Source organism: Lygodium microphyllum, chromosome 1 (assembly GCF_053477565.2).
Source record: "Lygodium microphyllum isolate KBCC chromosome 1, Lygodium_microphyllum_v1.1.10, whole genome shotgun sequence".
NCBI classification, from domain to species: domain Eukaryota; kingdom Viridiplantae; phylum Streptophyta; class Polypodiopsida; order Schizaeales; family Lygodiaceae; genus Lygodium; species Lygodium microphyllum.
The window spans coordinates 36,080,785-36,108,207 of record NC_141135.1 but is presented as its reverse complement, the minus strand read 5'-3'; the positions used below and the strand labels follow the sequence as shown (position 1 = coordinate 36,108,207).

Below are 27,423 nucleotides of genomic sequence, written 5' to 3'. Positions count from 1 at the left end.
GAAATTGGGATTCCCTCGCGCTTGGATTTGTGGGGTGTCCGGCCTGTACAGATCGGCCACCAGCAAGGTTCTCATAGGCAGAAGGCGAGGGGAGGAGTTTCGACTACAGAGATCGGTTCGACACGGTTGCCCCCTGGCCCCATACCTGTTCCTACTCTTCGCAGAGGCGATGTCCTACTTCCTCAATTCACGTGTGAGCGGATTACACGGCCTCCGACTTCCTATGAGAGAGGAGACTGAGTTGTTAGACTCAAAGTACGCAGATGATACAGGCCTCTACATAGAGGACGATGAGTTAACGCTGGAGAGAGTGAGACTGGCTCTTCACATGTTTTGCTTTGCTGTGGGAGCAAAAATCAATTGGCAAAAGTTGGTTGGTTCCCTCACAGACCCGGACTTTAGTACGGAGTGGGGCGTCCACCTGGGATTTAGATGGGTGAGCAAAGGGCAGACCGTCCAATACCTAGGATTACAAGTGGGACTCGGCATCACTCCTGCTCAGTAGTTTCTTCCTGTCCTTGATTCTATTCGAAGGAAACTGACCTATTGGAGCAGGGTTCGCCTCTCACTAGCCGGTGGAGCCCTGGTGGTTAACCAGGTCCTCCTAACAACAACTTGGTACATCGCCTTGTGATGGTGCTTCTCCTCATCGTGCCTAGGGCAACTTCGCCGCCTAGTTCGGAATTTTCTTTGGTCTGGGTCTGATGGCTCCAGGGACTCCAGGATCAAGGTGGCCTGGGTGACCATCATACGACAAAGATCAGAGGGAGGGCTTGGGATCATAGACCTAGAGTATCACAGTATGGCCCTCTTGGGCAAGCTAGTTGTCCGTGGTCTCACACCAAGCAGGCAGACCTAGAAGGTCTTATTACAGGAGGGCCTTCACGATTGTAAACCGAGGCTTGGAGATGAGTGGAGGCCGTCCCTGAGATGGATCTTCACATCAGCCTAGATCACCCCACCCCCCCCCCCCCCAGATCACCTTTCCTTCGCAGCCTACTCCGCGTGTGGCAGGGCCTCCATAAGGCACTAATCCAGAGCCCCCCAAGTTGCCACGACCAAATAGACCGGTGATCTGGATTCTCTAGGTCAAAAATTGGGAAGGGGCATAGATAGGTGAGTGCCCCCACATCCAATGGGCTGAGTGGGAGGCTGGCCCGGCTCGTTCCATCACGGAATGGCGGGGGGTGTACACAATAGCGGACGAGGAGGTGCTGCAGCAAGTATCAGGTTGCCTGAGAGGAGTGGAGTTGAGGAGAAGAGAGATAGACGAAGCAATACCTTCGGACTGGCTTACCCTCCCCATACAAGAGCCGATCAAGCCCGGGGAGGTATGGGCAGCTAGATTCTCACCAGCAAGCATCCCCCTTCAAGTGGAAGGTAGAGTGGGTGGCGCCCCGCAAGGGACTTTCTTCACCGTTCAAGAAGGGAGACGTCTCGCCCTTGACAAAGGGCAGCAGGATGAGGGAATTGCCACCCTTTCATCGAGGAGGATTTGGGTGGTGGGTCTTCAGGGGAAGACTTGGCGACTGGATCCCTATGTTTTCTAGAAGGAGCTCAAGGAGTAGCGCCTTTAGATCTGGGAGGGCAAACCACTTGATGAGCTCGAGTGGGATCCAGGAGAGTGGCTATGGCCGGCCTCTGCGGTCGCCAAAAAGCCACCCACGTTCCTACAGTACACTACCAGGATTGGTAGAGATGTACTGATGCAGGAGGATATCGACTGGGTGTCGTCACGCAGGAGTCATTGGGCGGAGCACAACATCACGAAGCCCTTCCGACGGACCTTCTGGCACCGCCTATGGGATAGCTGGAGGCCGAGGAGGGTGTCGTATTTTTTATCGCTGGTGGCACAAGGAGACTTGGAGGTGGGAAGCTGGCTTGCCCAAATGCAAAAGGAGGGAGGTTGTAAGCGCTGCAAACAACAGCCTTTGGAAACCCCAAAGCACTGCCTTTGGTCTTGTGAGGAGGTGCAGCTCGTGTGGAGAGGAGCATGTTGTATCCTTCGACGTATAGCACCCAGCCTTGGGTGTATCTCATAGGGAGCTTTCTCTTGGCAGGCAGTCAACCAAGGCCGTCACCTTTTGTATGAGGCCGGGATGCAAGACACGATATTCATGATCGAGGCAGGGTCATGCGCAGTGGTCGGTCTGGAAGCTCTACCCATCCGCCAGGTACTGGAGCCCACAACAGACCGCTCGAAGGTAAGGGAGATCATAGGGAGTCTTATTGGATGGCATATTTGGAAGGCGCAATGCCAGGTGGCTTTCGGCGAAGAGAGACTTTCAGCACATGCGACCTTAGCAGAGCTCTGTACCTCCATTATCCACTCCCTCCGCGGCCGATGGGATCAGGTGCAGGGCGAGTCCAGGACTTGTCAGGAGCTCCGTGGTCACTTCATGCGTACCTGGGCGGCCAAGGTCTGTTCTTTGTGATGCAGGCAGGCAGCCCCATTTGGCGATATACCGCCCCCCCATGGCTTCTTGCCCCCATCCCCCCTAGACCACCTTGAGAGGCTTGTATACATGATGTACAGGTGACTTTTCTTCGGCTCCAGCTAGTCTCTTGAGCATGAGCACTCAGTTGTAATCAGCTTTTTGAGTAATATAATCAGCCACATTTTACTTGCAAAAAAAAAAAGGCCAATAAAGACACCATGTTAGATTTCTGCAGGCACAACAAACTAGCAAATTTGAGATGGCCAAAACGTCCAAGCCAAAGTTTTGCATCTGAAATAGCCCATGAATCTACAACTACACATGCCACATCTTCCCACATTTACCATAATGATTGAGCTTGTAAAGCCCATGACATAGTGAACTAGATGCAATAATTGTATCACCATAAGAGAGACCATGAACTGTACATATATCATCAACAAACTTCACAACATCAAGTCAATCTTGGTAAGGGCAGAAATAGACAGCAAAGTCTTTTTCATCTCCGCTATATACAAAGCATCTGTATGTCTGAAAGTACTGCTATGTATAGCATTCAACACAATTATTCCAACTCCTTTAATAGGATAAGAGAAGTTATTGGCACATGTCACAATACTGCCTTTGGCAGTAGGCTCGAGAGAAGTCAACAGGCTGCATAAAGAAGAAATATGTTTCATGGCACCACTATAAAAGTACCATACATCGAAATCCACAACAAACATGCATGAATCATGTAAAGAAGGGTCATAACTGCATCGTGCACTAGATGCCCACTCTCTATCCTACAAAACATTTGCAGATCCTGACTTAGAAGGTGAGGCATCTGCAACTGCCAGACTAGCCTCTCTTGCAACCAATTTAGGACAACCCTTAATGACATGATCTTTGGCCACAAAAGCTTAATTTGTAACATGCATAATGGACTTTATTTGCCTGGACTGTTCTTGTAGAAAAACAAAAACCAACTCATCAAATGACGAAGCATTTGGATTGCCTTTCATCAGTAGATGCAAAAATCCAATAAGAATTAGGAAAACCATTAAGAACAATTTGTACAAGTGAACTGTGTGGTAAAATCTCATCTGCAACAATCAATTGCTCCTTAACATCTTTGACCTTTGTCAAAAAACTATCCATGATATCCCCTTCATCCATACGTTCACCCTCTAACTACTTACACAGGTAAGAAACGCGAGCCTCATTTCCTCCTTCATATAAACGTGCAGATATATCCCAAGCATTCTTATGGCTATCTTACATGAGCAAATATTAGAGATCATGGTACTTTTAACAAATAATGCAATCAAAGCATGCGCCTCTACATCTCTGCCATCCCAATGAATCTACTCAAGAGAAGGTGGTGGTGGTGGAGCTCTAGCATTAACTACAGCAAAACGTATGACATCCTCAACACTATCCATTTCTATCATATAAGCCCACAATGGATAGTTGGTTCCATCCAAGAAGTCCTCTACAACCAAGAAGCGGAAGATTATGAGATTGCACAGCGAAAGAGAATCACAGCCAAAGAGAAAGAAAAAAAGAAAGATCTATTAGAGTCTCTCGAAGGCTAGAATGGCCTATGAGACCATAACTAATACAACTAGTATCATCATCTCTCATTAGAGAAGAAAACAAAATTATGTCTAGGTCTACATGATAAATTGAAATGGAAAATGAAAAATATGGAAAACTGAAAAACTAAAAAGAGTATAGAGCATAGAGACCAGGAATGCCCGTTCCAGCACTTAGGAACCGATTAACGCGTTCCTAGAGGTCCTAGCCCGGGAAAAGTTGGCGAAACGTTCCAACCTATTCCCGCCCATTCCAAACCATTCCCTATTTGGAACGGCCGTTCCAACAATGGGGCATTTTTTAATTTAAAAAAATCGTCAATCCTATCCTGTCCATTTAGGGTCACCTGTCATTATTATTGTCACTTGTCGTGACTCTTGCCCTACCTCACGCCTATTGGCCCGACTCCCATCTCTCTCGCTTGCCTGGCCCGACTGCCTGGCATGCCTCCCGCCTTTCGCACTGGCCTGGCCTGCCTCTCCCAACTCCTGCCTCTCCCACCTGCCTGGCCCACCTCTCCTGCCTGCTTGGCCTGACTCTTGCCCGCGATCAGGTGAGGACTCTCATGTAAAGCACCAAAGTATTTGCCTAGGCAATACTCATTTTTTTTCAGTGGGATCATTATCTCTCCCAAATTTGGGGCATTTTGAATCAGTTGTTGGCAATTGCCCCAAAATTTGGGGGCTTTCTCAAGGATTGGGGCTCAAATTTGGCTGCAATGTCCCCAAATTCGGGGCATTGGGATCCATCATCCCGGGATCTGAAAGAGCCCAAATTTGGGGCATTTTGAATCAGTTATTGCCCTAATTTTGGGAGCTAAAAATGCACTAGATTTTGGGGCATTTTCAGCAACGGAATGCAGGCTGCAATGCCAAATTTGTGGCATTTTGAATCAATCATTGCCGCAAATTTGGGAGCCGAAAATACGCCAAATTTTGGGGCATTTTCAGCAAGGGAATACAAATTGGAATGCCTCAAATTTGTGGCATTTTCAGTAAAAGGAATGCAGGCTGAAGTAGCACCAAAGTTCGGGCATTTTTAGCAAACATTTAACACATGCATGTTGAAATTTTGGCTGCAAATTTCTGCAATTTCATTGAACTTTACTAATTATTTGTCACTTTTATATAGATGGCAGCATTGACATCTATGGGATCTTCATCATCCTCAACACGTACTTTGTCAACAACTGGACGAACTCGAAACACTACCTGGTCATGGTGGGATGAGGTAGATGCAAGGGTGCCATTGAGAGGTGGAGGGGCTCGCCCTTGGAAATGCAAACTTTGCTCTTATGCTCGCAGGAGTGGGGCTGATAAAGAGAGAGCCCATCTTCTACATGAGGAGGGGAAAGAGGTGTGTTTTTGCACCAATGTATCAATTCAGAAAAGGTAGCAATTACTTGACCGCATAATTCTTTGCGGAGTTCACATGCGAGGAGGACACCAAATATAGCAGTGGATCCAACAACATGGACTCCAAGGCCAACAGGGCATGGTGCTTCATACAAAACACCACCAGGCTTAGTGGCTACACAGCCTTCGCATGGGCCATCAATGGCAACTGATCATGGTGTTAGACAGAGTTCATTGCACACTTCATGGGAACCAAAGAAAAAAGAGGAAACAGATGCAGCAGTGGCACGCTTTTTTTACCATGACCATATTGCATTCAAATCAACGAGGTCACCTTATTTTTTAAATATGGTGACAAAGATTGCAAAGTATGGACCCACATAAGCCCCCTTCATCAGAAACTATCAGGACTACATTGCTTCAGAAGGAGAAAGCAGCCATAGAGATTGCAACAACAAATATTCGCAATCAATGGGCAAGAAATGGAGTGACATTAGCAGATGGATAGAGTGACACATGCCATAGGTCCATACATGGTGTTGTCGCATATTCTCGTGGGGACGTCTACTTCATTGGTAGTCATGATGCTTTAGAGACTCGAAAGAGTGCAGATGTATTGGCATCCGAGTGGTGCGAGGCAGTGCAGGCTGTTGGGGCAGAAAATGTAGTGCAATTTGTGGCAAATAATGAACCTACAAACAGAGCGGCAAGAAACATTTTAATGGCAATGTATCCACAAATCACCTTTAGTCCATGCATGGCACATTGCTCGAATAACTGTTGAAGGATATTGAGGACTTGCCATGGATTGCATCTCTTGTTGAAAAAGGCAACAAGATTATCACATTTATATGTAATCATCAATACTTGCATGCTGAGTTTCGCAAGAGAAGTGACAAAGAACTTCTCAAATACTCGGATACACGATTTGCATATAACTTTCTTATGCTCGGTCATTTGCACTATTGCAAAGGTGCATTTAGGGAGCTATTTGCTAGTAATAAGTATGAAAATTGGACTGGGGCTTCCTTTGATACTGCTGTGTTATGTAATGTATATGTCTCTAATAGAGATTTTTAGAATGAGGTGAATCGCACCAACTAAATGGTTGATCCTATTATGCACACGTTGAGACTTGCAGATGGCATGGATCCATGCATTGCGAAGATCTATGAAGGTATGGATTGCATGATTGAGAAGTTGGAGAGTTTGGAACCAAATGCAAACAGATATGAGCAGATCAAAGGAGTTATGCATCAGTAGATGGAATGAGTATGACTCTCCTATGCATGCTGCAGCATATGTGCTTGATCTGAGTTTCAAGGAAAGATGCAAGAAAGAGACATTGAGGTGGTCAAGGCTTCGAACACATTACTTGCAAGGATTTATCCTAGCCATGAAATGCAACGTAAAATTAAAAATCAGCTCTCTGTGTATTGGCAAACATTAGGGATGTTTGGTACAGAGGATACACTAGAGGACAGGACAAACATTGGGGTTGCTTTATGGTGGGAGGACGATAGGGCAGAAGCTCCACAGTTGCAAAGTTTGGCTATTCGTATTCTTAGCCAAACAATTAGCTCTTCTTGTTTGGAGCAACTATGGAGCTCATTCAATCACATTCACTCAAAGAATAGAAATGGTCTTGGTACAATGAAGACGAATGACCTAGTTTATGTGAGCTCCAATCTTCGCTCGCTAGCTCATCCATCAGTTGCAAAGGTTGATCTTTTTATACGTTGGGAAAAAGATACAGATGGTGATGGTGATGGTGATGGTAATGGTGATGGCCAAGATGTTGTTCAACAAGATGAGCATTCAAGCACAGTGAAGCCATCTTCCATGAATCAGAGCACTTAGTGGCTAGCCTTTTGGAAATTTAGAATATTGACTTGGAAATTGGAGCTCTTGTAACTTGGATCTCAAGACTTTAAAGTTTAGTGCATATTTTGTGACTTTGCAATACACACTTGTTGGACTTATGCAACATTGTTGATTACAATGTTGAATCATGAATGTGGCAATCCATTGTTGATTACAATGTTTTGAATCTTTATTATTGTTCAAACTTGATTATTATATCTCTAATTTCACGAATTATGGTTGATATGATATCTCTCTCCAGATTCGAAAACTTGAGTGTTGATTCTCTCCCTCCACACTGCAGATGAAGTGCATCTAGATTATATCGAGTATGTATACCATTTTGTACCTACTTCCCTAGTTCACCATAACACCAGATAGTAGCTTTACTAGGACTTGGAAAATGTTCTCTCTCTCTCTCTCTCTCTCTCTCTCTCTCTCTCTCTCTCTCTCTCTCTCTCTCATATGCAGTTCTCGTTCCCTAACTTTGGCCGTTTCCCCCATTTCGAGGGGTCCTGTTCCCATTTCCCGTTCCTAGTAACTATGGTATAGAGCATCTCCCTCTCAGTGTATGGAATTCACCAAGACTTTGCAAGCTACCTCCGATTGAGTCGTCATGGTAATCTTCGTTTGTTATGAGCAATCGTGACGCAAATGTGCCACATATGAGTATGCCTACATTGCCGAGCAGGTACCCTAGGGCGTCGTGCTCTGCATAACGCTATAGCTCTGTCTACTGTGATACCACCTGATTATGTCCCTCGATGGCGCGTGTCAGTAGGAGATGTAGTGTCTAAGGTGGCACTACCGGGGGGTCAACTATACTGAAAAAGTCTGTAACTGCTCTCTGGAGGGGTCGATGTGGCTAGGGTTGCCTCCGATCTCGTAACAATGCTACTCTGTGCCGTTGGAGCTCCAATAAGCAAAGGCCCAAACATCTCTCGTCCTCTAGTCTATCACTCGTCTCAATTGTCCAAAGCCCTCCTTAAAGAGGCAATGGTAGCGGCCTCAGATATCATAGAGAGAAAGGGAAAGAGAGAGAGATATCAAGAAGACAAGAGAATGTGGAGTGATAAACCACACTCAATCTAAAATGAATACTAAATACACAAGGAGAGATAGAATGGACTGATCAGTCCCTACACACAGCCCACAGCATCAGTGAGGGTACTGCATCATGCTGAAGACAATGGCAACACTAGAGATGGAGAGTATGTCAGAGACAAAGTATGTTCAACAACTTGCAGAAGAGAGAATGATATGCCCCAGCCAAATGATTAGCTATAAATAGGTGAACCCAACCAAATCTCGTGGACTGCAACAGTCCAACCTGCACCTGCCCTAGCCCACGTGCAATCGATAGCATTTTTTTTCAAATGTGAAAATAACGCTGATGTGGCATTTGCATAGGCACAGAACTGCCACACAGGCTAGGCACTATCTAACAAGCAGCGCTGGCTGAAACATGGCTGAGAATGGCACACTAAACTCAGTCAGAGCTCCTATGTCTTTGTCAAACTCTAACGAAGCTCCAACCAAAAGATGACCGATTGACTGAATGAAAATAGGCAGCCTAACAAATACATCATTGTTGCCAGCCATGGCCATCAACTATATTTGATGCAAAAGTTGCCTATATAGAGGAAAATATGCAAAAAAACCAACCTGTGCACAATATAGAAGAGACTACAAGGGCTCTTACCTGCTGCTGAATTGACTTATGTCAAAAATTCTGCACAAAAATAGCTTCTAGAGTATTGGCAATAGTGCAAATCATAAAAATAGCTTCTGGAGTATTGGCAATATAGAAGAGGAAGCTTGAGAGAGCAGAACTTTATGTGTATTGAGAGGTCTAGAAGAAGAAGATTTATAGGACTAAGTATGCGCTAAACTGAATAGGCACGTATACAAGGCCAGCCAAAAAAAACCTCCTAAAGAGGAAAAAAAGGTCCCCGACGGTCCTAAGTGTGTTCACACATATCATCACCAGAATATGGTAACACACAAAGGAAAGATGACTTGCAACACTACTTCACAACTTCAATTTCCAAAACGTCCTATACTGAGAACCGAGTAATAGTGGGCTTCACAACTTGCCGAGCGAGGTTCTGAAACTAGTGGAGAGATGTCTTACTATCATGGTGTCTATAGAACCGATGAGATCTCACGCGTGAAGAACGATTTGTTTCTCGTGTAGTGAGCCCAATAAGCCAATGAAGGTAAACATGATATTTTCCCTTTAGATGTTTCACATAAATCTCAAGATAATGCACGATCGTTGAAGCCGCCATAAGGGATGGGCCCCCCTTCTGGAGAAAGAGATCCGAGGTATATTCCATTCTTCCAACCTAACGCTCCATTCTGGTGCAAGGTACACAAGTCTTTACTTCTGCCCCTTCTCCTTTTGCTTCTACATGTACTCAAGACTCTAGAACAAATTATGAGAAAGATAGATTTCAATTTGTTGACTATGGAATAAGTCTCAAAGAGGACCTCTTTGTGTATGTGAACACAAGAAAATGTGTGTAATAAGAAAACTCAAAGTTTCCTTCTTCAAGTTTTTATTTAAGCCTTGTTTTTCAGAGTCAAAATGAAGTTGGTGCATCATCATTTTCAATTTTCTAAAAATGAATCTCCATTCACTTATATTCCATCTACACCATAATTTCCAAACCACATATCCCACCCTTTTCTTGCACTACACCCACATGTACATTTACACCATTATCCACCTCACCATTCACCATTCACTATTCCACCTATCCAACCACACACTAAACTTGGGGAATCTTTAAAGATAGGCACATCCTATCCCTTGAGGTCCTCTCCTTTTGCACATCCAGGTGGTGGGGATTTATCCCCCAACCCAACCATCCATAGAGACCTATATGTAGGGGTATCCCATCCATGCGTCTCAAGCCCCACCTTAATTTCCCATCTTCCAAGTGGCCACACACTTTGCAGCATCACAATACCTTGTGGGCTATTCTATACCTTTTCAGCATGAGGACCATCCAGAAGTCAATCACCTTCTTTAGGATACATATCTAGAGTCACCATGCCAAGCATTTTGATGCCTCATGTAGCACCTAGCTATCCATCCATCTTTCCTATGCCATCCACCTATCATCCTCCTCATGCCATCCATCCATTTGCATCAGCCAAGCATGCGTTTACACATAAGACTCATTTTAACGGATCTAACTTTACCAATTGGTCTAATTTGATGTGGCATGTCTAGGATTCCCAAGGCTTTTGGGACTTATTTAGGGGCAAGAACCCCAACCTGGTCCTCACATGAGGTAGTTCCCTCTTAGAAGAGCACAAATGTCATAGCCATAGTTAGGTTGATGTAGGGTCTTTGACCTTGCATACGAAAGTTGGGCACACCTAGTCAACCTCTATGCAGCTCACAATCGTACTGACGAATTAACCTTAACCATAAGTTCTAAGAGTTGAAAATCACTAAGACGGATGATTTGATTGTCAAGTTGGTTGAGTATCATTGATTGCTCACTGAATTCGCAACCACTAGCTTACCTCAGTTAGGCAATGATCAAGTACTTTGTTCATGAATAAATTGCTACAAATATATTCCAAATTCATCCAACAAGTCATCTCACAACCCCAGCTACCCATCTATGAGTTTTGAATATCAACTCTTGTGTTATGCTTGGCTGCTCAATCAATTTCATAAGAAACCTCAATATTCAGAGAGGGCCCTGACTTCCTAGAAGGTGAAGAAACGTGGTGGAAAGGACAATACCAAGACTGAACCAGGCCAAGGCTAATCCACCCAAGTCTAGACCCTCTTTTCCACCTAGAACCTCAACCACATCAGGCAAGGACACTTCAGCCCCACCTCCATAGCCAAGAGGGGGTCATCCTCCACCTAATTAAGGTAGATCCACTGCTCACATGGCAGGTGGACTATCCGCCCCACTTCACCAGAGGGGTCATCCCATTGGTCCACCCCTGCTACTACTATGGACTTCGGTCTCATCAAGCACTCCTAGCCTCCCTTGAGGATACACTTGATGAGTCCCCATCTATTTCTGAGTTGTCCACACCCCATTTACAGACAATATCTCAGTTCGAGCTGCTGCCCACTACTGTCCATCATCAAATGCATGCTGTCCAGACCCCTGCTGCTGTTGGCAACTGTTTCCAACCTGATGTCATCACTAGAATAGCTATGTTTTCTGCTGTAGATCATGTTCCAGCCTCAGCTTATCGTCCCACTCTTGTCCCCCTGACATCATCAGCAAACCCACGTATATGCTGTACCAGCACTGCCACATGTCACCCAGATCTGCATTTTGGTGTTCCATTCTGTCACCCAACTGCCATGTCATCATCTGATTGATGTTTTGCTGATTCTGCCCCAGACTGCTCCATCAGGTACTGATCCAACCTGTCCTGAGCAGCGTCTGCTGCTGCTTGGCATCTCCAAAGGCTGGTTGCTGTGTTTTAAGATCCATTAGAATACGACACACTCTCCACCACATACTCTTTCCCCAGGCCTACATACAGAAGAATTCAGAGGTCAGTATTTCACCTTTGCATAGTGTGTTAGCTGCATTGAGCATCGTACATATATTCATTCATTCTCTTCTTCAATGTTCATTGTCTCTAAGTTGCCCTAACTGTGTTATTTATTAATTGTGCTTTGCCACACAGTTGTGTTTGTTATCTGTAGAGGAGTATTCCTTTACACCCGATACTACATTGTTAGGTGTTTTACTATGTTAGAAACGAGTCAACAATCACTCTCAAATATTCACATCAACTCCTAGAAAATGTGGAACTTTTAACCATCATTGGCGGCAGCATGCTTTTATAACTTGTTCCACATCACAAACTTTTTAGGCATAGTCTACCATAAGATGCCACATTTTCTGACTATAACCCATCATGTCAGTCAGAAAAATTGATTCATAACTTTTATGTCCAACTAAAATGTGACCACAATAAGTCTTGAAAATACAGATTCCCATACTTTCAGAGCAACCTTCAAACAATCTGACAGATGTCAACCAGCTTCATAAGCTGGAGTAATTGCATTACCTGGCCATATTCACTTATTCAACATTCTTTTATTCAGCTGGTCATGTAAATTCAGGATTTCTGCTAAGAAACTTACAACTAGGCGGCGTGGAGTTCCAAACACACTGACGTCTCCATGTTCAAGTCGCTTGTCCATCAAAAAAGACTTAATAGACTCTTCAAGCTGTAAAAAGACAAAAGATAACATTTCAAACTCATAAACATAAATGAAAAAAGTCTACACTACAAGCCAAAAATTTTGTGTAGTCTGTAGCAAGCTTCATACACCACTTTTAAGGTCCAAAAAGAGCTAGCATTCTATTTGCCTGTCCAATGCTGCTTGCAACATCTTGTGAAGGTAGCTCCTCAGAACCGATTTCAAGTACAAAGGCTCGTGCTTTCGGAACCTAAAGAAACAATAGAGAATTTGGCTAAAAATACTTCAGATAACAGTTCAATACTCTATAGCATTTACTGACATCCCAAACTTCAAATTTCACGGAAAAAGCACACTATGAGGTTGCTGAATAATGCAATCTAAGTTCAAGAAACATATGCAGACTAATGCCAAAAGGTCTTTAAGAAACCCCAAGCACTGATCTGGAAGTAATTTGAAATGTCACTAATTTTGGAGTGTCTCTTATAGCTCCCATCAAAATTCTATGAAGCACGTCTAACAGCCTCTATAAGGTACCGAATGCCAACACCAAAGCAAAAAGGGTAGAAACAGCTCCACAATAAATCAACATTTCATATGGTCTTGCTAGTAAAATGCTGTGCAAACATGGTGAAAAGTGCATATGCACACTTTTCAAGTAATACTTCATACTACTGTGCAAACCCCCCCAAAGAGGTGAAAACACAACACGAACTACAAAGGTAAAAAGATCACAAAACCTTGCTCATTTCAGATGCTAAATGTTTTAAATACAAAAAGAGAAGCTGCAAAGGCATGCTTTACTCAAGAGAATAAGCAGGCTTTTTGAAGAAAGTCAGAAAAGCAGACAGATTCTCCACTTTTCTTTGTAAAACCCAGAACTAGCAAAGTACCAATGCAGGAGAAGGCATAGTTCCGATTCTTAATGGAGAGACAAATAAAGAAAATTGGGAAAAGAATAAATTTGCAATTTCAAAAAAAAGTTGCATGGCTGGGATAAACAACCCCTCCACAAAAATAAGTTATGACATTTTAAATCTATGGGGAAAGCAAAAAGCCCAAAACATGTGCAGGAACTGGAGTTTGCCCACTTTCATCACACAACCTTTTTAATAATAAGCTTTTAGGCAATCAAGGTTGTATTCTTTGTTTGCTTCAAAAACCTTGTTCTGCTTGCTCTAGAGTAAGCAAGTGTGATTAGAGAACATATACTAGTTGCTTGCTCATATGTAGGCCTTCCTCCCCCATTCCTGGGGAGAAAGTTAGCCCCCGGTTCTGGTAGGAGATGCTAACATCAGCACCTAAATAATTAGGCACCCAACCCACAAAAATACAGGAAATCCTCTCCTTTAAAGCTTCAAAAAAGACTCCTCTTTAAGGGTCTCTGCAACTGCATTCAAATCTTACTCACGATGTTCAACATCTTGAACCACTTGATCTAATAAAACTGAAGAGCCCATTTAATGTGTGAAGACATGTGCACTTGAGTACCATGCAGGCACTTTTTGTGTAAAAGTTCTTTCCTGTAAAAATATTATAATACATAGAAAGATGTCTCAATGTAGGGCATCGAAACCTACATCATTGTGTTTCAAGGTGATTTTCAGGAAGACCTCCAAGCCCAAAGGGGGCTTGGAGAGACAACAAGAGGGAATGCCTTAAGTATACCAAGAAGGGAATCGGTCTCGTCAAAAATCACATGATTTCGATGCACACAAGCACACGTCAGAACATGCACCCACACACACTCTCTTTTATGTTTCTATTGGAAAACCTCCAAAGAAGTTAAAATCTGCAACTTCCTTATAGCTATAATAGGTCTGTCTGTGTTGGAGCATAAGTGCATCATGCAATTACAATCATCATAAACTGACCACAAGATCCAACAAGAGATCCAAGCACACGAACACAGTTTTTTAAAGCCATACACATCTTTATTTTTTGGTGAAACAACTGAAAATAATATTATTTCCATGGAATGAATCAATCAAATTAAATCAATGTACAAAGAAGGAGAGCTTCAGTGTGACCATCGCCGAAGATCAAAAAGATTGAGAAAATAGAGGATATTGACCCTGACAAATATCATAGAGTCTAAGGCAACCATACAAAAACTGTTAGAAACTTACCCAAGGAAAGAAGTGAAGGATGTCCGCAAAACAAAAGGCAAAATGCCAAACATCCAAAATTTTGCTGAGCCTCTGAGAAGGGAAACAATCCATCAAGTGTGCCAATAATTTATCCAGAAAGGCACGTGCTGAATGCAAAAAACCATAGCATATGATGGAATGTTTCTGTATTCACGTTGCGTTTCTATAGGTAAATTGAAACATGGAAAAGCTAGACCAGGTTTCTTCTTGCACGAAATACACCAGCAAGCAGCAACCCACTAAAGGAAAGTAAAGGTAGCCAACCAAAGCAATCAGTACATTGCAACATGACAGACTGTTTCCTTAGTTGACAGAAAGTAAGATAGGGGACTAGCATTAAGCAAAGGATGCTATAACTTGAATCAGCCAATCTGAATTGTGAATTGCGTAGAGGAACCAGTTGAAACGTCATCAACAGATCTTTGATCTTGCGCCCCATTCGCAAATAATGCATGCCCAAACCATACTTAGGAGAAGCAGTGACAAAGGAAAGCACATAACCTTGGTCATAGACCACATCATGATGGTAGACATGCCTCTTTTCGCAACAAAATATGATCTCCTAAGCTCTTGCACAGGCACTGGTTCAACAAACACTATGCTCCAATAAATGCTTTCCAAGGGCAAGGAATTTGTGTTGAGTCCCTCCTTGCGTGTTTTATCTCTCCATTATTTTCCATCGCCATAGACATAAGTTTATCAACACCTATGTAATCCCAAATGATGAATGGAAAAAAGTGTGAGTGCGTAGTGGAAAGGAAAGACAAAATGGGTAGAAGGAGACCGAATCAACACAAGAGAGAAGGAACAAACCGACTGCAATTGCTGAAAGATATAAGGATGCACCAGTAAGCCCCAACATACAGCACTAAGCTTCAATCTAGGCACAAAACGGTAGCAAGGGGATGAGAGAGAATGAGATAGGCTGGCTAATCAAATAGAAAGTGATGAATAAATGAGGGGGCAAGCCACCTTTAAATAGGCAAACTAGGGCAACAACCGATAATCAAGTGGCTAGGTGCATAATGTGGATGCCCAAGACATGCTACAATGCCTAAAAAGAAAAGCACCGATGTACCCTTCATCTAAAGTACCTAGAGCACATGAAATCACATTCAATGACAATGTTAGAGCTCCTAATGTCCTCATCTGACTCAAATTTAGACTCACAGGCAAGAGATGACTATACAAGAAACACACATTTGCTAACATCCCTCTGAGATCCTGGATGTCACGGAAGGCCAAAGAAGATGCAGATCTAAGGGTAATAGGAAGAGTGCTGATGAAGTCCGCCAATGAGAATGTCAGCCAAGTAGTAAAGGCCCCTCTCTAGATGAAAGCCTGATCAAACGGGAGGCCACCATAGACCGATGAAACTAGAGAGGCCTCAAACAAATCACTCCTGAAAACTCTAGTTGGGGATGGGTGAGTCAAGCCTCTTACTCAATTGTGAGACAATAGTGAGGAGCTATTGAATGTGCCATAACTTGCAAAGAAGCAACTGGGACCAAGAGCCATGCGACAGGGGATCATGGCTCAATGACAAAGGAAAGAGGTTGCCACATGAAATAAAGGCCCAAAGTAGACTATAATCCCGATGAAGACTCGGTGATAATAGCTAGTGCTGAAGTAGAGGCAGACAAAGGCTCCGATGTAGATCCACCCTTCGCTCTTGAACAAACATGACCGTATTCCTTTAAGCACTTCTGCATGGGGTTCGAGGTCTTCCCATAGTGAGGACACTTGGGATATCCTCTACAATTCCCCTCAAAATCCTAATCAAAGTTTGAAGATGAGTCGTGTTTCTTTTTCTTCCGTTTCTTCTGCTTGGTTTATCCTTTACCTCTAGATGATGTTGCAAAAGCACAACTATGTACACTAGCTCACTTGAATATGTCTCTCTATGATGAGCGTCCTGCTCAAGTACCAACAGAACTAGCTCCTCTGAAGTGAGTGTCCCATGTATGAGAAGTGAGATAATAAGTGGTAGAATACATCATATATTGGTGATGAAAGATGTGAGAGAAGAGTCACAGCTAGGTCCTCTGAAGGAATGCCCTTACTAAGGATAATAACCTCATCCCAAATCACCTGCATCTTGTTGATGTGATTCCTCATTGTAGACGAATCTCCCCATAGAGAGCTCTCATATCTTCAACTCAAGAGAGAGGCGGTGTCTCAATGTCTAGATCTAGTAAAGAGTCATGAGTCTCCTCCAAGCCTCTGCAGCAGTGTAAATCATCCTACATGAACAAACATAGAATCTTCACAACTTAAAAAGAGAAAATAGCAAGCTCTCGTATTCAACCAATCCTATAAAGCTGTGGAGTCCGAGGTCACTCCAACATGGATATCCATGGAAAATCGAGTATAGAAACTGGCACAAAATCCCAAAGGTTCGAAGTGTCAAGGATGCGCTCAAATTCCAATGACCATAGCCAATAGTTCATCCCATCCAACTTCTCGGATGCACGTAGAGAAGGTAGGATAGGCAAGTGCAGAGGGGGGTGCCAACTCTGCCCATCGAGAACTGGTAACCTGAATAGAATGTGAAAATGAGTAAATCAAAGTCGTGGATTTCATTGACCACTTGTGCTTTCACCTCTTCCTCCTTGAAATATAACAATTCGGGGCACACTCCTATGGAGTATAGCAGCTCTAGGACATCGAGCCCGTACCCAAAGGCAGCTCACAAATTCCTTCGCAAGGAAGACTCAGGAGGTTCCAGTACAGTCACAGCCTCACTCATCTACACATACGTGGAATATTGACGAATCAAGTCATCCAGCTTGGCCAATCGAGATGTCCCAGACCTAACAAAGGCATTGCCGACACTTCCATAGGTGGATACGAGAGATTATTGCTCAGGCTAGAACTAGGCCCTCTACACCTCCATGAGATTGTAATATCTATCAACTAGAACTCTTTAGTTGTCAGCTAGAGTTCTCCTTATAGCTCTTAGCTTTCTTGCACTATTTAGTACATTTTCATTTACTGTTCTTTACATACAATTGTACCGTCATACAGATGATTGTAACTCACGGTCTCATAGATCATTTTGTTTTTTAAAACAATAGTATTGCCATGTTGAAACCCTAAAAGGGCTGGAATCCACTAGAAGTTAAAGGTAAAGATTTACTAAACCCTCCCCTATATTGGCAAGGGTTAAAGGCAATACAGATGCCTGCTAAAGGTGAAAATCCATCAGAAGAAAAAAGTTCAAAATTTACCAAATCCTACCCACTTCGGCAAGGATTAAAATGTAGTACAAAGCCTTCTTTATTCCAGAGGATAAGGGGTTCCTCGGAATATGGTCAAAGTTTGAGGGGTTCTGCTGCAGAAAACAGAAAGTGAGTGAAGACATAATTAAAGTCAAAAACACAGTTGCAAAGGGAGCAGACTGTGGCTGTTAAAAAAGTTTTAAAAGCAGTCTTAATAGGGCAAGGAGAATGGCAAATAAGCAAGCACTTGTCAGCACAAACAGATTCGAAGGAAGCACAATACCCATAGAAACAAGGGAAAGTCGTGGGGATGTAGAGAAACACTAAGGGACCCAAACATGTATGATATAAGTGCCTAGTCATTGCTAATTGGCTATTTTTCTGAAAAAACAACTCACAAGTGCACTAGCCTTATAAAAGAATATTCATAACAAGATTCACCACAGATTGCAGAATTTGTAGAAACTAGGCATGCACTAGGTATATATTCCCAAGATATTTGAGCTATCTACTATCTCTTTTGTTAAGATTGAGTAAGGATTCACCAATTAATAATGAGCTTGAAACATGTGAAAAATGAGCTCGAAACATGTGAAACTGTTATATCATCTCTGGATCAAGCAAATGAGTTGGGAGAACCAAGAGGGGGGGATGATGGCACTCAAATGAAGAAGAGCAGCTCAATTTGCAACTAGGGTGGAAGATAGACCTGAAACGAGGCCAATTAGCATGAAGAATCAGTCAGAGGGGATGACCAGACAGAAACAAGAGGAAGAGTAAAACATGATGACGGTGACGAGAAGGCAACAACATATCACACACACAAGCAAATGTTTCTGATTTGCTGTCAAGCATTACCTCACAGTTGTGTGCTTGCATACATAACTCAAGAATAGAAATAACAAATCACATGAAAGAAAAGGAAAAAACTGGCAAAAATAAACTGGAGAAAACACACCATACATAGAAATCGTACCTTTAGAAGCGTGTCTTTGGGAATTTTACACTTCTCTTCATCAAGAGGTATTGCCTTCCATGTGCCCAATGGGTGATCCAAGTTTTCTCTTGTCTTGAACCACAATTGTGCACATTCTCGGGCCAATCTGCAGCATACAGTAGATAAAGTATGTGATTTACTATAAATGTGGAATATCAAGAATAACAGAGCAGAACGTTTCAGGCATGGAACTTGAGTGTGAATTGCCCAGTCAGTAAACATAACCATCTATGAGTGTTCTATAGATGATAAATTGCTTCAAAGCCACACATGCAAGATCTTCATGTGAGTCATTGCATGCACATTTGCAGACAAATTGAATACGAGATAATACAGGCTCATTCAGACTAACTGCATCGTATAAACTCTTCTAAAACCATCAAAGCCTGTTAACCACTGTGGCATTTGCAGCTTGCCAATATTCTATTTAACATCTTTAAAAAAGAAAACAGATTGATGAAAACAGACAAGTATATTTTTTTCCGGGAAAAGAAAATTCTACTACTAACACCTTGGGGAAATTCTCTTTAAGTAAAAAACTAAGTACGAAGAAGGCCCTATGAAGAGCCACTGAGTACATCATAAATACAGGTTGTGTCAACATCCAATCTAGAGGGCTATAGTGTTGGAAATGCAATCCACACTTGCTAGAGAAAACTAGCTCACTATTAGTGTAGGGGCAATGAGTTGAGACTATGTTTGAATCCCCGGCCAAATTGAGAAAGCTTTCCATAATTGGATAGACAAGAGATCATCCATCACCTTAAGGTTTTGGGGGCTAGATGGCTAGCTCAATTATGGGAAACTTCCGATTAAGCACGCACTAGCATGAACAATACGAGGGTGGGTGACAGTTGACCTCTTGGGAAGGGGAGGTATAAGGGCCCCCACTCAGTTTCTAAAATGGTATCAAAGCCCAAGGGGCTTTGGGCTTTGAGGAGTGAAGAGTATATGAGAGGCAAGGGCTTCAACAACAAAGAGGTGAAATGTCGTCTGCTACAACAAGTAGCGGTGATCCCACATCAGGTGGAGCTGCTACTATACCGGCAATTCAAACACTGAGGATTCGTCCACCAACCTTCAGCAAAGGCAAGTTAGATGGTACAAACTATACTTTATGGAAGTTTAAAATCACAACTATCCTTGATTCTTATGAGCTTCTAGAGACGATGCTAGGGACTAACCTAAAATCACAACTCACCCCCGACCCATCAAATTCGAGTGTTATCATTCCTCCAAATGTAGATCTTCTACGAGCTTGGAAACAAAGGAACGCAGATGCACTATATACCTTAGTTACAAGCTGTTTTGACTCTGTTTTGACCTTAATTCTGTTAAGAAATATGGATCTAGAGCTAGTTAGCTATGGTGGACGCAAATCAAACACACGATACATGATAGAGGGAAGAGATTGTAACTCAAGTGAATTAGGTTCCAAGATAGATTAGCTTGAACTCATAAAGACAATCTTGAGTGACTCAATTGATAGTACCATTACATTGAAATGAGTGTCAAGTACATGCCTTTATAGCTTTTTGGATAATACCACTCTCCTCACTATGCATATGGGATTTTGAACATCTCTTCCTAGAGCATACAGAGCCACGTATGGAAAACATCTTTTAGACATACATTCAGCCTCTATGGGCATACATCATTTGATTTCTCAACACCCCCCCTCAAATGATGAGTCTCTATCCTTGCTGGCTTTTGCCCCCCCTACATAATGACATGGCCCGGGAGACTAGCTCTTTGGCAGCCTAGTCAAGTTAAGGCTTGAAACTTTACATTTTTTGTAGGGTTTTTACATCCAGTATGGGAAACAAGATCCACTAAGGAAACTTCTTTGTCATTAGCAAAGAAAACAATTTCTTCATCTTCTTTTTGGTAGTTGTTTTCTTCTTGGTCTTTTGCTTCAGTCTGCGATCTTAGTGAGTTTGAGATGGATACAAACATGTACATTGACATAGCTTGACACGACTTGTTGAGTCTTGGGATACATAGATTTGGGGGTTTCATGTGGCTTTGCAAGACAAATACATTTCTCTTCGGATAGCTTTGGGACTTGCTAGAATGCATTGCTTAATAGCACATTATGATATTGGGCTTGGATACATAGAGTTTGGAGCTTTGGCTCAGTGGCTAGATGACGATGTTTACTGAAATGGATTGGCATTATACTGGCATTGAATGTTCTTGATACTTGTGCATAAAACATCTCCCTTTCAAAGGCATGGGAAGGTCTTACCATTGAGCAAATGCTCAAGGCAGTGTCTAATCCCAATTACACAGATACAATTTCAAGGTTTACAAATGATTTTAATCAATGATGCATACTTTTCAAATTAAGATCACTCATATCCAAGTTAACAGAAGGAAAGATTTTTTACTAAGTTCTATGAATGATAATGTGAGTAAATAGGTGTAGGAGAGAATAGCTTAGTGTGGATAGACTTTTGAGAGGGATACTGTGTGAATGGCCTTTAAGAACTAAGGGTTTTAGCCTTAGTATTAAGATTGAAAAAAAAATGATTCTTGATGACAGAAAATGAAAACGACGACTACAGCACGACGACTGTTGATCTGCACTGATTTGCGGCAACACTCCCTGCCTCGATCCAAGTAGAGCTCTCTTTGCTCAATCTTCTTTACCTCTTTTATGAGCAGCTTCAGCTATTCAAAAACAGGATTTGAATGTGTTTCCTCCAACGCTATCCGGTCAGTGCACACTCGATCAGCAAGCAATGCAATTTGGGGTTTTAATCTTCCACAATCACCTTCTTCCTGATTAGCTAGTCAATTCACAGATTCAGCTCAACCTGATTTGGTTGTACTCTTCCCTTTTTCAACAAATCTCGAAATCAACCCATATCTTCTTCACTCTCTATTTCTGTCCAAAGGTAGGCAAGTATGGCTTCTTCCCTATTCGTGGCAACAGGCTATGAAGAACAAAGATTTAAGACTCTCTTCTTCTCTTTCTCTCTGTCCACCAAGACTGAAGCAGAGCCTCAACTTCTCTTTGCAAATAGGCAATGACTAGAACCAAGCAACTCAATCCCTCTTTCTTCTCAGGATATGGTTCAACCTCACGCACTTGCTGAATATAATCAAAGCTTTGAGATATGAACCACAATAAGCCCTTAAATGATAGCACACCTCCTTCCTTGAGCTTCTTCACCTCATATGCAATTATGGCTGTTTGGATGACAAGAAGGAGAATGAAAGAGGGACAAATTATGAAGCTTGCAAGGAAGAAGAAATCACACTGATAGCTATCTAACTCAGCCATGGCTCTGATACCATGTTGAGAAATACGGATCTAGAGCTAGTTAGCTATGGTGGACGCAAATCAAACACACGATACATAATAGAGGGAAGAGATTGTAACTCAAGTGAATTAGGTTCCAAGATAGATTAGCTTGGACTCATAAAGACAATCTTAAGTGACTCAATTCATAGTACCATTACATTGAAATGAGTGTCAAGTACATACCTTTATAGCTTTTTCGATAATACCACTCTCCTCACTATGCATATGGGATTTTGAACATCTCTTCCTACAGCATACAGAGCCACTTATGGGCAACCTCTTTTAGACATACATTCAGCCTCTATAGACATACATCATTTGATTTCTCAACAGATTCAACACACAACCAAAGCATCAAGGGCTTGAAACGTACTGAGGAGTCAGTACGAAACGTGAAATCAAACAAGGTTCAAACTTCAGAACTTGGAGAATCAACTAGCAGCAAAGAAGTTTGTTGAAGGAGAGACAACTGAAGCATTCATCACTCGAATCAAGAATCTGTGCCACCATGACCAAATGGCTAGCGTTGGGTTACAAAAGACTAGTGAGGAGCTAGCTCAGAGGTGTCTTCGGATTTGTCCACCAAAGTTTGATGGATTGGCAACTACCCTAAACACTCATGTGAGAACCCAAACTTTCACATTTGAGGAATTTTCTGCACTACTAATGGAGGAGTTAAGCCTTAAAGCCCGAGAAGGTAGCAACAATGGAGATGCTGCATTCTCTGCCAATACGAAAGGCAAAGGTGATTCCTCTACTAACGGTGACAAAAAGACAAATGGTGATAAGAAAAAGTTTCAAGGAGACTACTTCTACCGTGAGAAAAAGAACATGCAAAGAAGGCAAATGAAAAGAATGGCACCGTGAAGACTAAAGGGAAGGAGACAAACAAAATGGCTAAAGCGGAGTTGAAGTTATTCATGGCAACCATTGAGGAAATGTGTTCCTCGGCGCAAGAAATATCTAACACTAACTCATGGGTATTGGATAGTGGCACCTCCCGTCACATGACCAACAAGAAAGGTCTATAGTTTTAGGAAGCCTCTGCAAGAATCCATCACTATAACGGTTAGGAATGATGCAATAAGCATTACTAAGAGCACAAGTACTATTTCCATTGTTACTGCAAATAGTGAACTCAAAAATCTTTCAAATGTGTTGTATGTTCCAAAGATTAAGAGAAATCTACTATCAGTTGCTTTTATAGTTGATCTTGGCCATGAGGTGAGATTCACTAAGACAAGCGTAAAAATTATCAACGGTGCTAGCAAAGTTGTCAGCAAAGGAAAATGCACGAACAACCTGTATAAGCTAAGTGCTCTTAAAGCTATCTCTAGTGTGGGCACAAGTAAACGTTGGCATGAAAGATTTAGTCACATTGATTTTGCAATGTTGAAGGATTTGATTTTCATGAATCATTTATTCCAACTGCTAGAATGACCATTATTGGCACTGTACTTGCAGTGGCTGCTCATAAGAAGTAGTCAATTTACCAAATGGATATTAAATCAACATTTCTAAATGATGACCTCAAGGAGGAGGTGTACGTGGCTCAACCACCAAGGTTTGAGGCCCCCCATTCTGAGAACAAAATTTGTAAGCTAAAAAGGCATTATATCGAGCGAAATAAGCCCCTAGAGCATAATACCATCGGATAAATAAATTCTTTTTAGGTTTGAATTTCAAAAAAAGTGTCTCAGATGCTAGCTTATATGTTTACAGGGATAGTGAAAAGTCTGTAGTAATTGTTCTATATGTGGATGACCTTCTTATTATAGGTGACTATGAAGATATGATCCATCTGACTCAAAAGGCTCTAAAGCTCTGAGTTTGAAATAATAGACTTGGGCTTATTGCACTATTGTTTGGGGATTGAAGTCTAGCAAGTGCCTAGCAAAATCTTCATCTCTCAAAAGAATTATGCATGGGAGATCTTAAAAGCATTTGGCATGACCGAGTGTAAGAAGATAGCTACACCTATGGAGGTCAATGTGAAGTTATCCATTGAGGATACATCAGCACTAGCAAACATTGGGAGGTACAAGAGATTGGTGGGCAACCTCATCTACTTGTGTAATACTAGGCTAGATATGAATTTTCCTATTGGTGTTTTGAGCAAATTTTCAAACAAACCACAAGAAAGTCATTGGAAAGTTGGGATGTAGGCGCTCAGATATTTGAAGGAAACTCTCGACTATGGTATCACATACAATTCTAAAAGTGCTCTTATGGGAAACTTCCAGTTAAGCGCGCACTAGCGTGAACAATACTAGGATGGGTGACCTCGCGGGAAGGGGAGGTATAAGGTTCCCCACCCAGTTTCTAACTTGGTATCAAAACTCAAGTTGCTGAGCTTGGGTGGCACTAGGACTTCATCCAAGGTGTAGCTTCAGGGGGGCTGTTAGAAATGCAATCCATACTTGCTAGAGAAAACTAGCTCACTATTGGTGCAATGGCGATGAGTTGAGACTAGGTTTGAATCCCAGGTCAAATTGAGGAAGATCTCCATAATTGGATAGACCAGAGGTCATCCATCACCTTAAGGTTTTAAGGGCTAGATGGCTAGCTCAATTATGGCAAACTTCCGGTTAAGCGCACACTAGCGTGAACAATACTACGGTGGGTGACATCCCGGGAAGGGGAGGTATAAGAGCCCCCACAGAATCCCATGTGTGCAAGAAAGAATCTCTCTCCTTGTCCTCTCAGAACCACCCTGCAGATCCTCCCATCTCCCACCAAGATTGTGGATGATCTCTGTCCAAACCCTGAAAGGGTCTCTGCTATGGAAACATCCTCGAGATCTATAGCATGGCTACGATTTGCAATCTTGTCTTTTGCATATATGTGCATATATGCAAGGGGACACATTGTATCTTCAGATCAATGTGCCCAGATAATTCAAGATCATCTTTGTATACTACACTTCACACAGACCAGTTATACCATCATGGACTTCTGGAAACTGAGACAAAGAAGTTGATTGGGTGTGGGTAGGTGGAATTACACTTGGGCCTTGCATGCACAAAATGTTGTATTAAAAGGTGAATCAAATGAAAGAATGAACAAGGCTGCTCACAGAAGTGACTGCCTGCAGATATGAGCTACTTATCAAACCTTCATGGATGCTCCTTTTTAGGTTTAGGTGGCATTGGCAGGTTGAAATTATGCAACTCCTAAACAAATAAGGCATGCTTTACTTAAACCACAGTGCTTTATAACATAACAGAGGAGAAAGAAGACAAAGCAAGAGATTTATCATACAGGGAATCCTGATCTTCAAGTAAAACTGTAGCAAAGTAACAAGCCAGCATTTAAACTGACAGCCTGATTGATACTTCAAACTGGCCTCCAAGCACACATTTCTCTGAAAATGAAGTGCTCCACACTCGTGTCATTCATGGGAGATGCAGTTTACACACTTAAGAGGGTGTACATATGTACTTCACTTGAAACACAACCAAGCATATATATCCACTATCTAATGACACACAATCTTTTCTTAACGATTCATGATTAAGAGAACCATCCAAAGAGATACAAAACTTCCACATGCAATACAATAAAGTGTTTTTTCCGGAGAAGAGAAAATTCTATTAATGACACCTCATGAAAATTCCTAAGGTAATAAAAAAGTACACAGAAGGCACAATAAATAGCAACTTAGTATATGATAAATATAATGATTGTGTGAACAACCGATCTGATGGGCTTTAGTGCCAGATGTGCCAGCATCCCATAATCACAAGAAAGTAATTGTGGAATTCTGCCATTCTAAGTAACTACTATTTTCGGCTGTTGCTTTCTATTCTTCTCAGCTGCATTTTGCTTTACCGCTCAGGATTTCTCACAGACAGATTGTGATGGATGAAGTAAGAAATACACCTTGCTACCCCACATGACAAGCTACTATGTTCCTAAATATCCTCCAGACTGAGATCGAGTTGAGATATGCTTCTTTGCATTTGGGAACCAAGGAGTTTCTTACACTTGGAATGAGAGGTGCACTCACATAGTGGTACTAGTTCCCCAGGCCCCCCCCTCAAGTGTGAACAACCAAAAGCTGAAAAACATTATCCAACGCTGGAGGAAGTCACCCATTTAAGAGACCAGCATGCTTTGTTTCTAAAAGGCCCTCTCACACAACTTTCTGGCCCTAGGGGCATTTGAGTAACAGTAAAAGACTTCTTTTGAAAATTAAACCACTGTAAACTTGTCCTGTTCTTGCGGAGTGCTGATGTAATTCAAATGTGAAATTTGAAAGTGGAAATTAACATTTCAGTAACTGAAAGTTCAGTTTCGAAATTGGACTTCGGGAAAAAAACGTTTCGAGTGCAAAAGATCATAAAACTTAAGCGGTTGATGCTTCATACTACCAGGCCTTCAGTTTATGAATACTGGTTTGTTTTGAAGGAATCAGGTATGGCAGTATTTGGGAGAGGAAAGATTAAAGGCTCTTGGACAAAATCAATGTCAAAGATTGGAAAAATTACATCTCAGTAACTGAAACTTCCGTTTGGACATTGGAATTGAAGCCTTTGATGCTTCATACTATCATGGCTTCATTTTCTGAATTCTATTTTGTTTTTAAGAATAAAAGATGTCGTATTAAGTGTGAGGAAAGATGAAACACTCTCAGACAAAAGATCAATATCAAAGATTGGAAGAATTAGTCAAAGAAGTCTGTAGTTTGATCAAGAGCAATGTAGTTTTGCAGGAGGTATGAAAATTCAAGCTTAATATGACAAGCTGGAGGAATTTGCTTTTCGTTTTTTACGTACTATCCAGGATATTTTGTGGTGCACTTCACCAAGGGCCCTTGAAGACATATAATCACACTTTAACCCACGTTGTGGACCTCTATACAAAGCTAACATATGCTACCCTCCAAGAGTTTCTGCTGAACAGGTATCCTTATAGAGTGGACTTGTGAGATACAACACAAAAGAATGTCAGCAGTGATTAGTCTTTTGTTTTTTCCAGAGAATTGATTTGTGTTTAATTCCAAGTTTTTCCCTTGAAGACAATTTCTAAGAAACCAGATTGTCGAATTCACTGTTCCCCATTAAATTTGTGGCAGGTGTTATAAGATTGATCATTTGTTTAAAGGCCTGAAGTCGAAAATTTCAACCATCCACTGTCCATATAAATTGTCCAACTTCCTAAACCACAGTACAGTACCTGCGCATGCGCCCAAAAAATCTTGCTCTTTCTGTCACGCCAACAGCACCTCTAGCATCTAATATGTTGAATGCATGAGAAGCTTTCAAAACATGATCATATCTGTAATATACAAAACCTCAGCTTAGCA

General features: G+C 42.0%; 1 protein-coding gene across 3 annotated transcripts in view; it reads right to left on the bottom strand.

Annotated features, from left to right (window-relative positions):
* EDD1 (glycine-tRNA ligase) overlaps window positions 1-27,423 on the bottom strand; it is a 218,578-nt gene that overhangs the window by 96,096 nt on the left and 95,059 nt on the right. For all 3 annotated transcript variants that reach the window (XR_015690444.1, XM_087675465.1, XM_087675475.1), the window contains exons 11-14: window positions 27,294-27,395; window positions 18,785-18,911; window positions 12,607-12,687; window positions 12,378-12,464 (exon numbers count right to left, since the gene is read on the bottom strand). Coding sequence is in view for 2 of the 3 variants with exons in the window: in XM_087675465.1 (XP_087531591.1) it covers window positions 12,378-12,464; window positions 12,607-12,687; window positions 18,785-18,911; window positions 27,294-27,395 (397 nt within the window). In the remaining variant the exon portion in view is untranslated. The remainder of the gene's footprint in view (window positions 1-12,377; window positions 12,465-12,606; window positions 12,688-18,784; window positions 18,912-27,293; window positions 27,396-27,423) is intronic.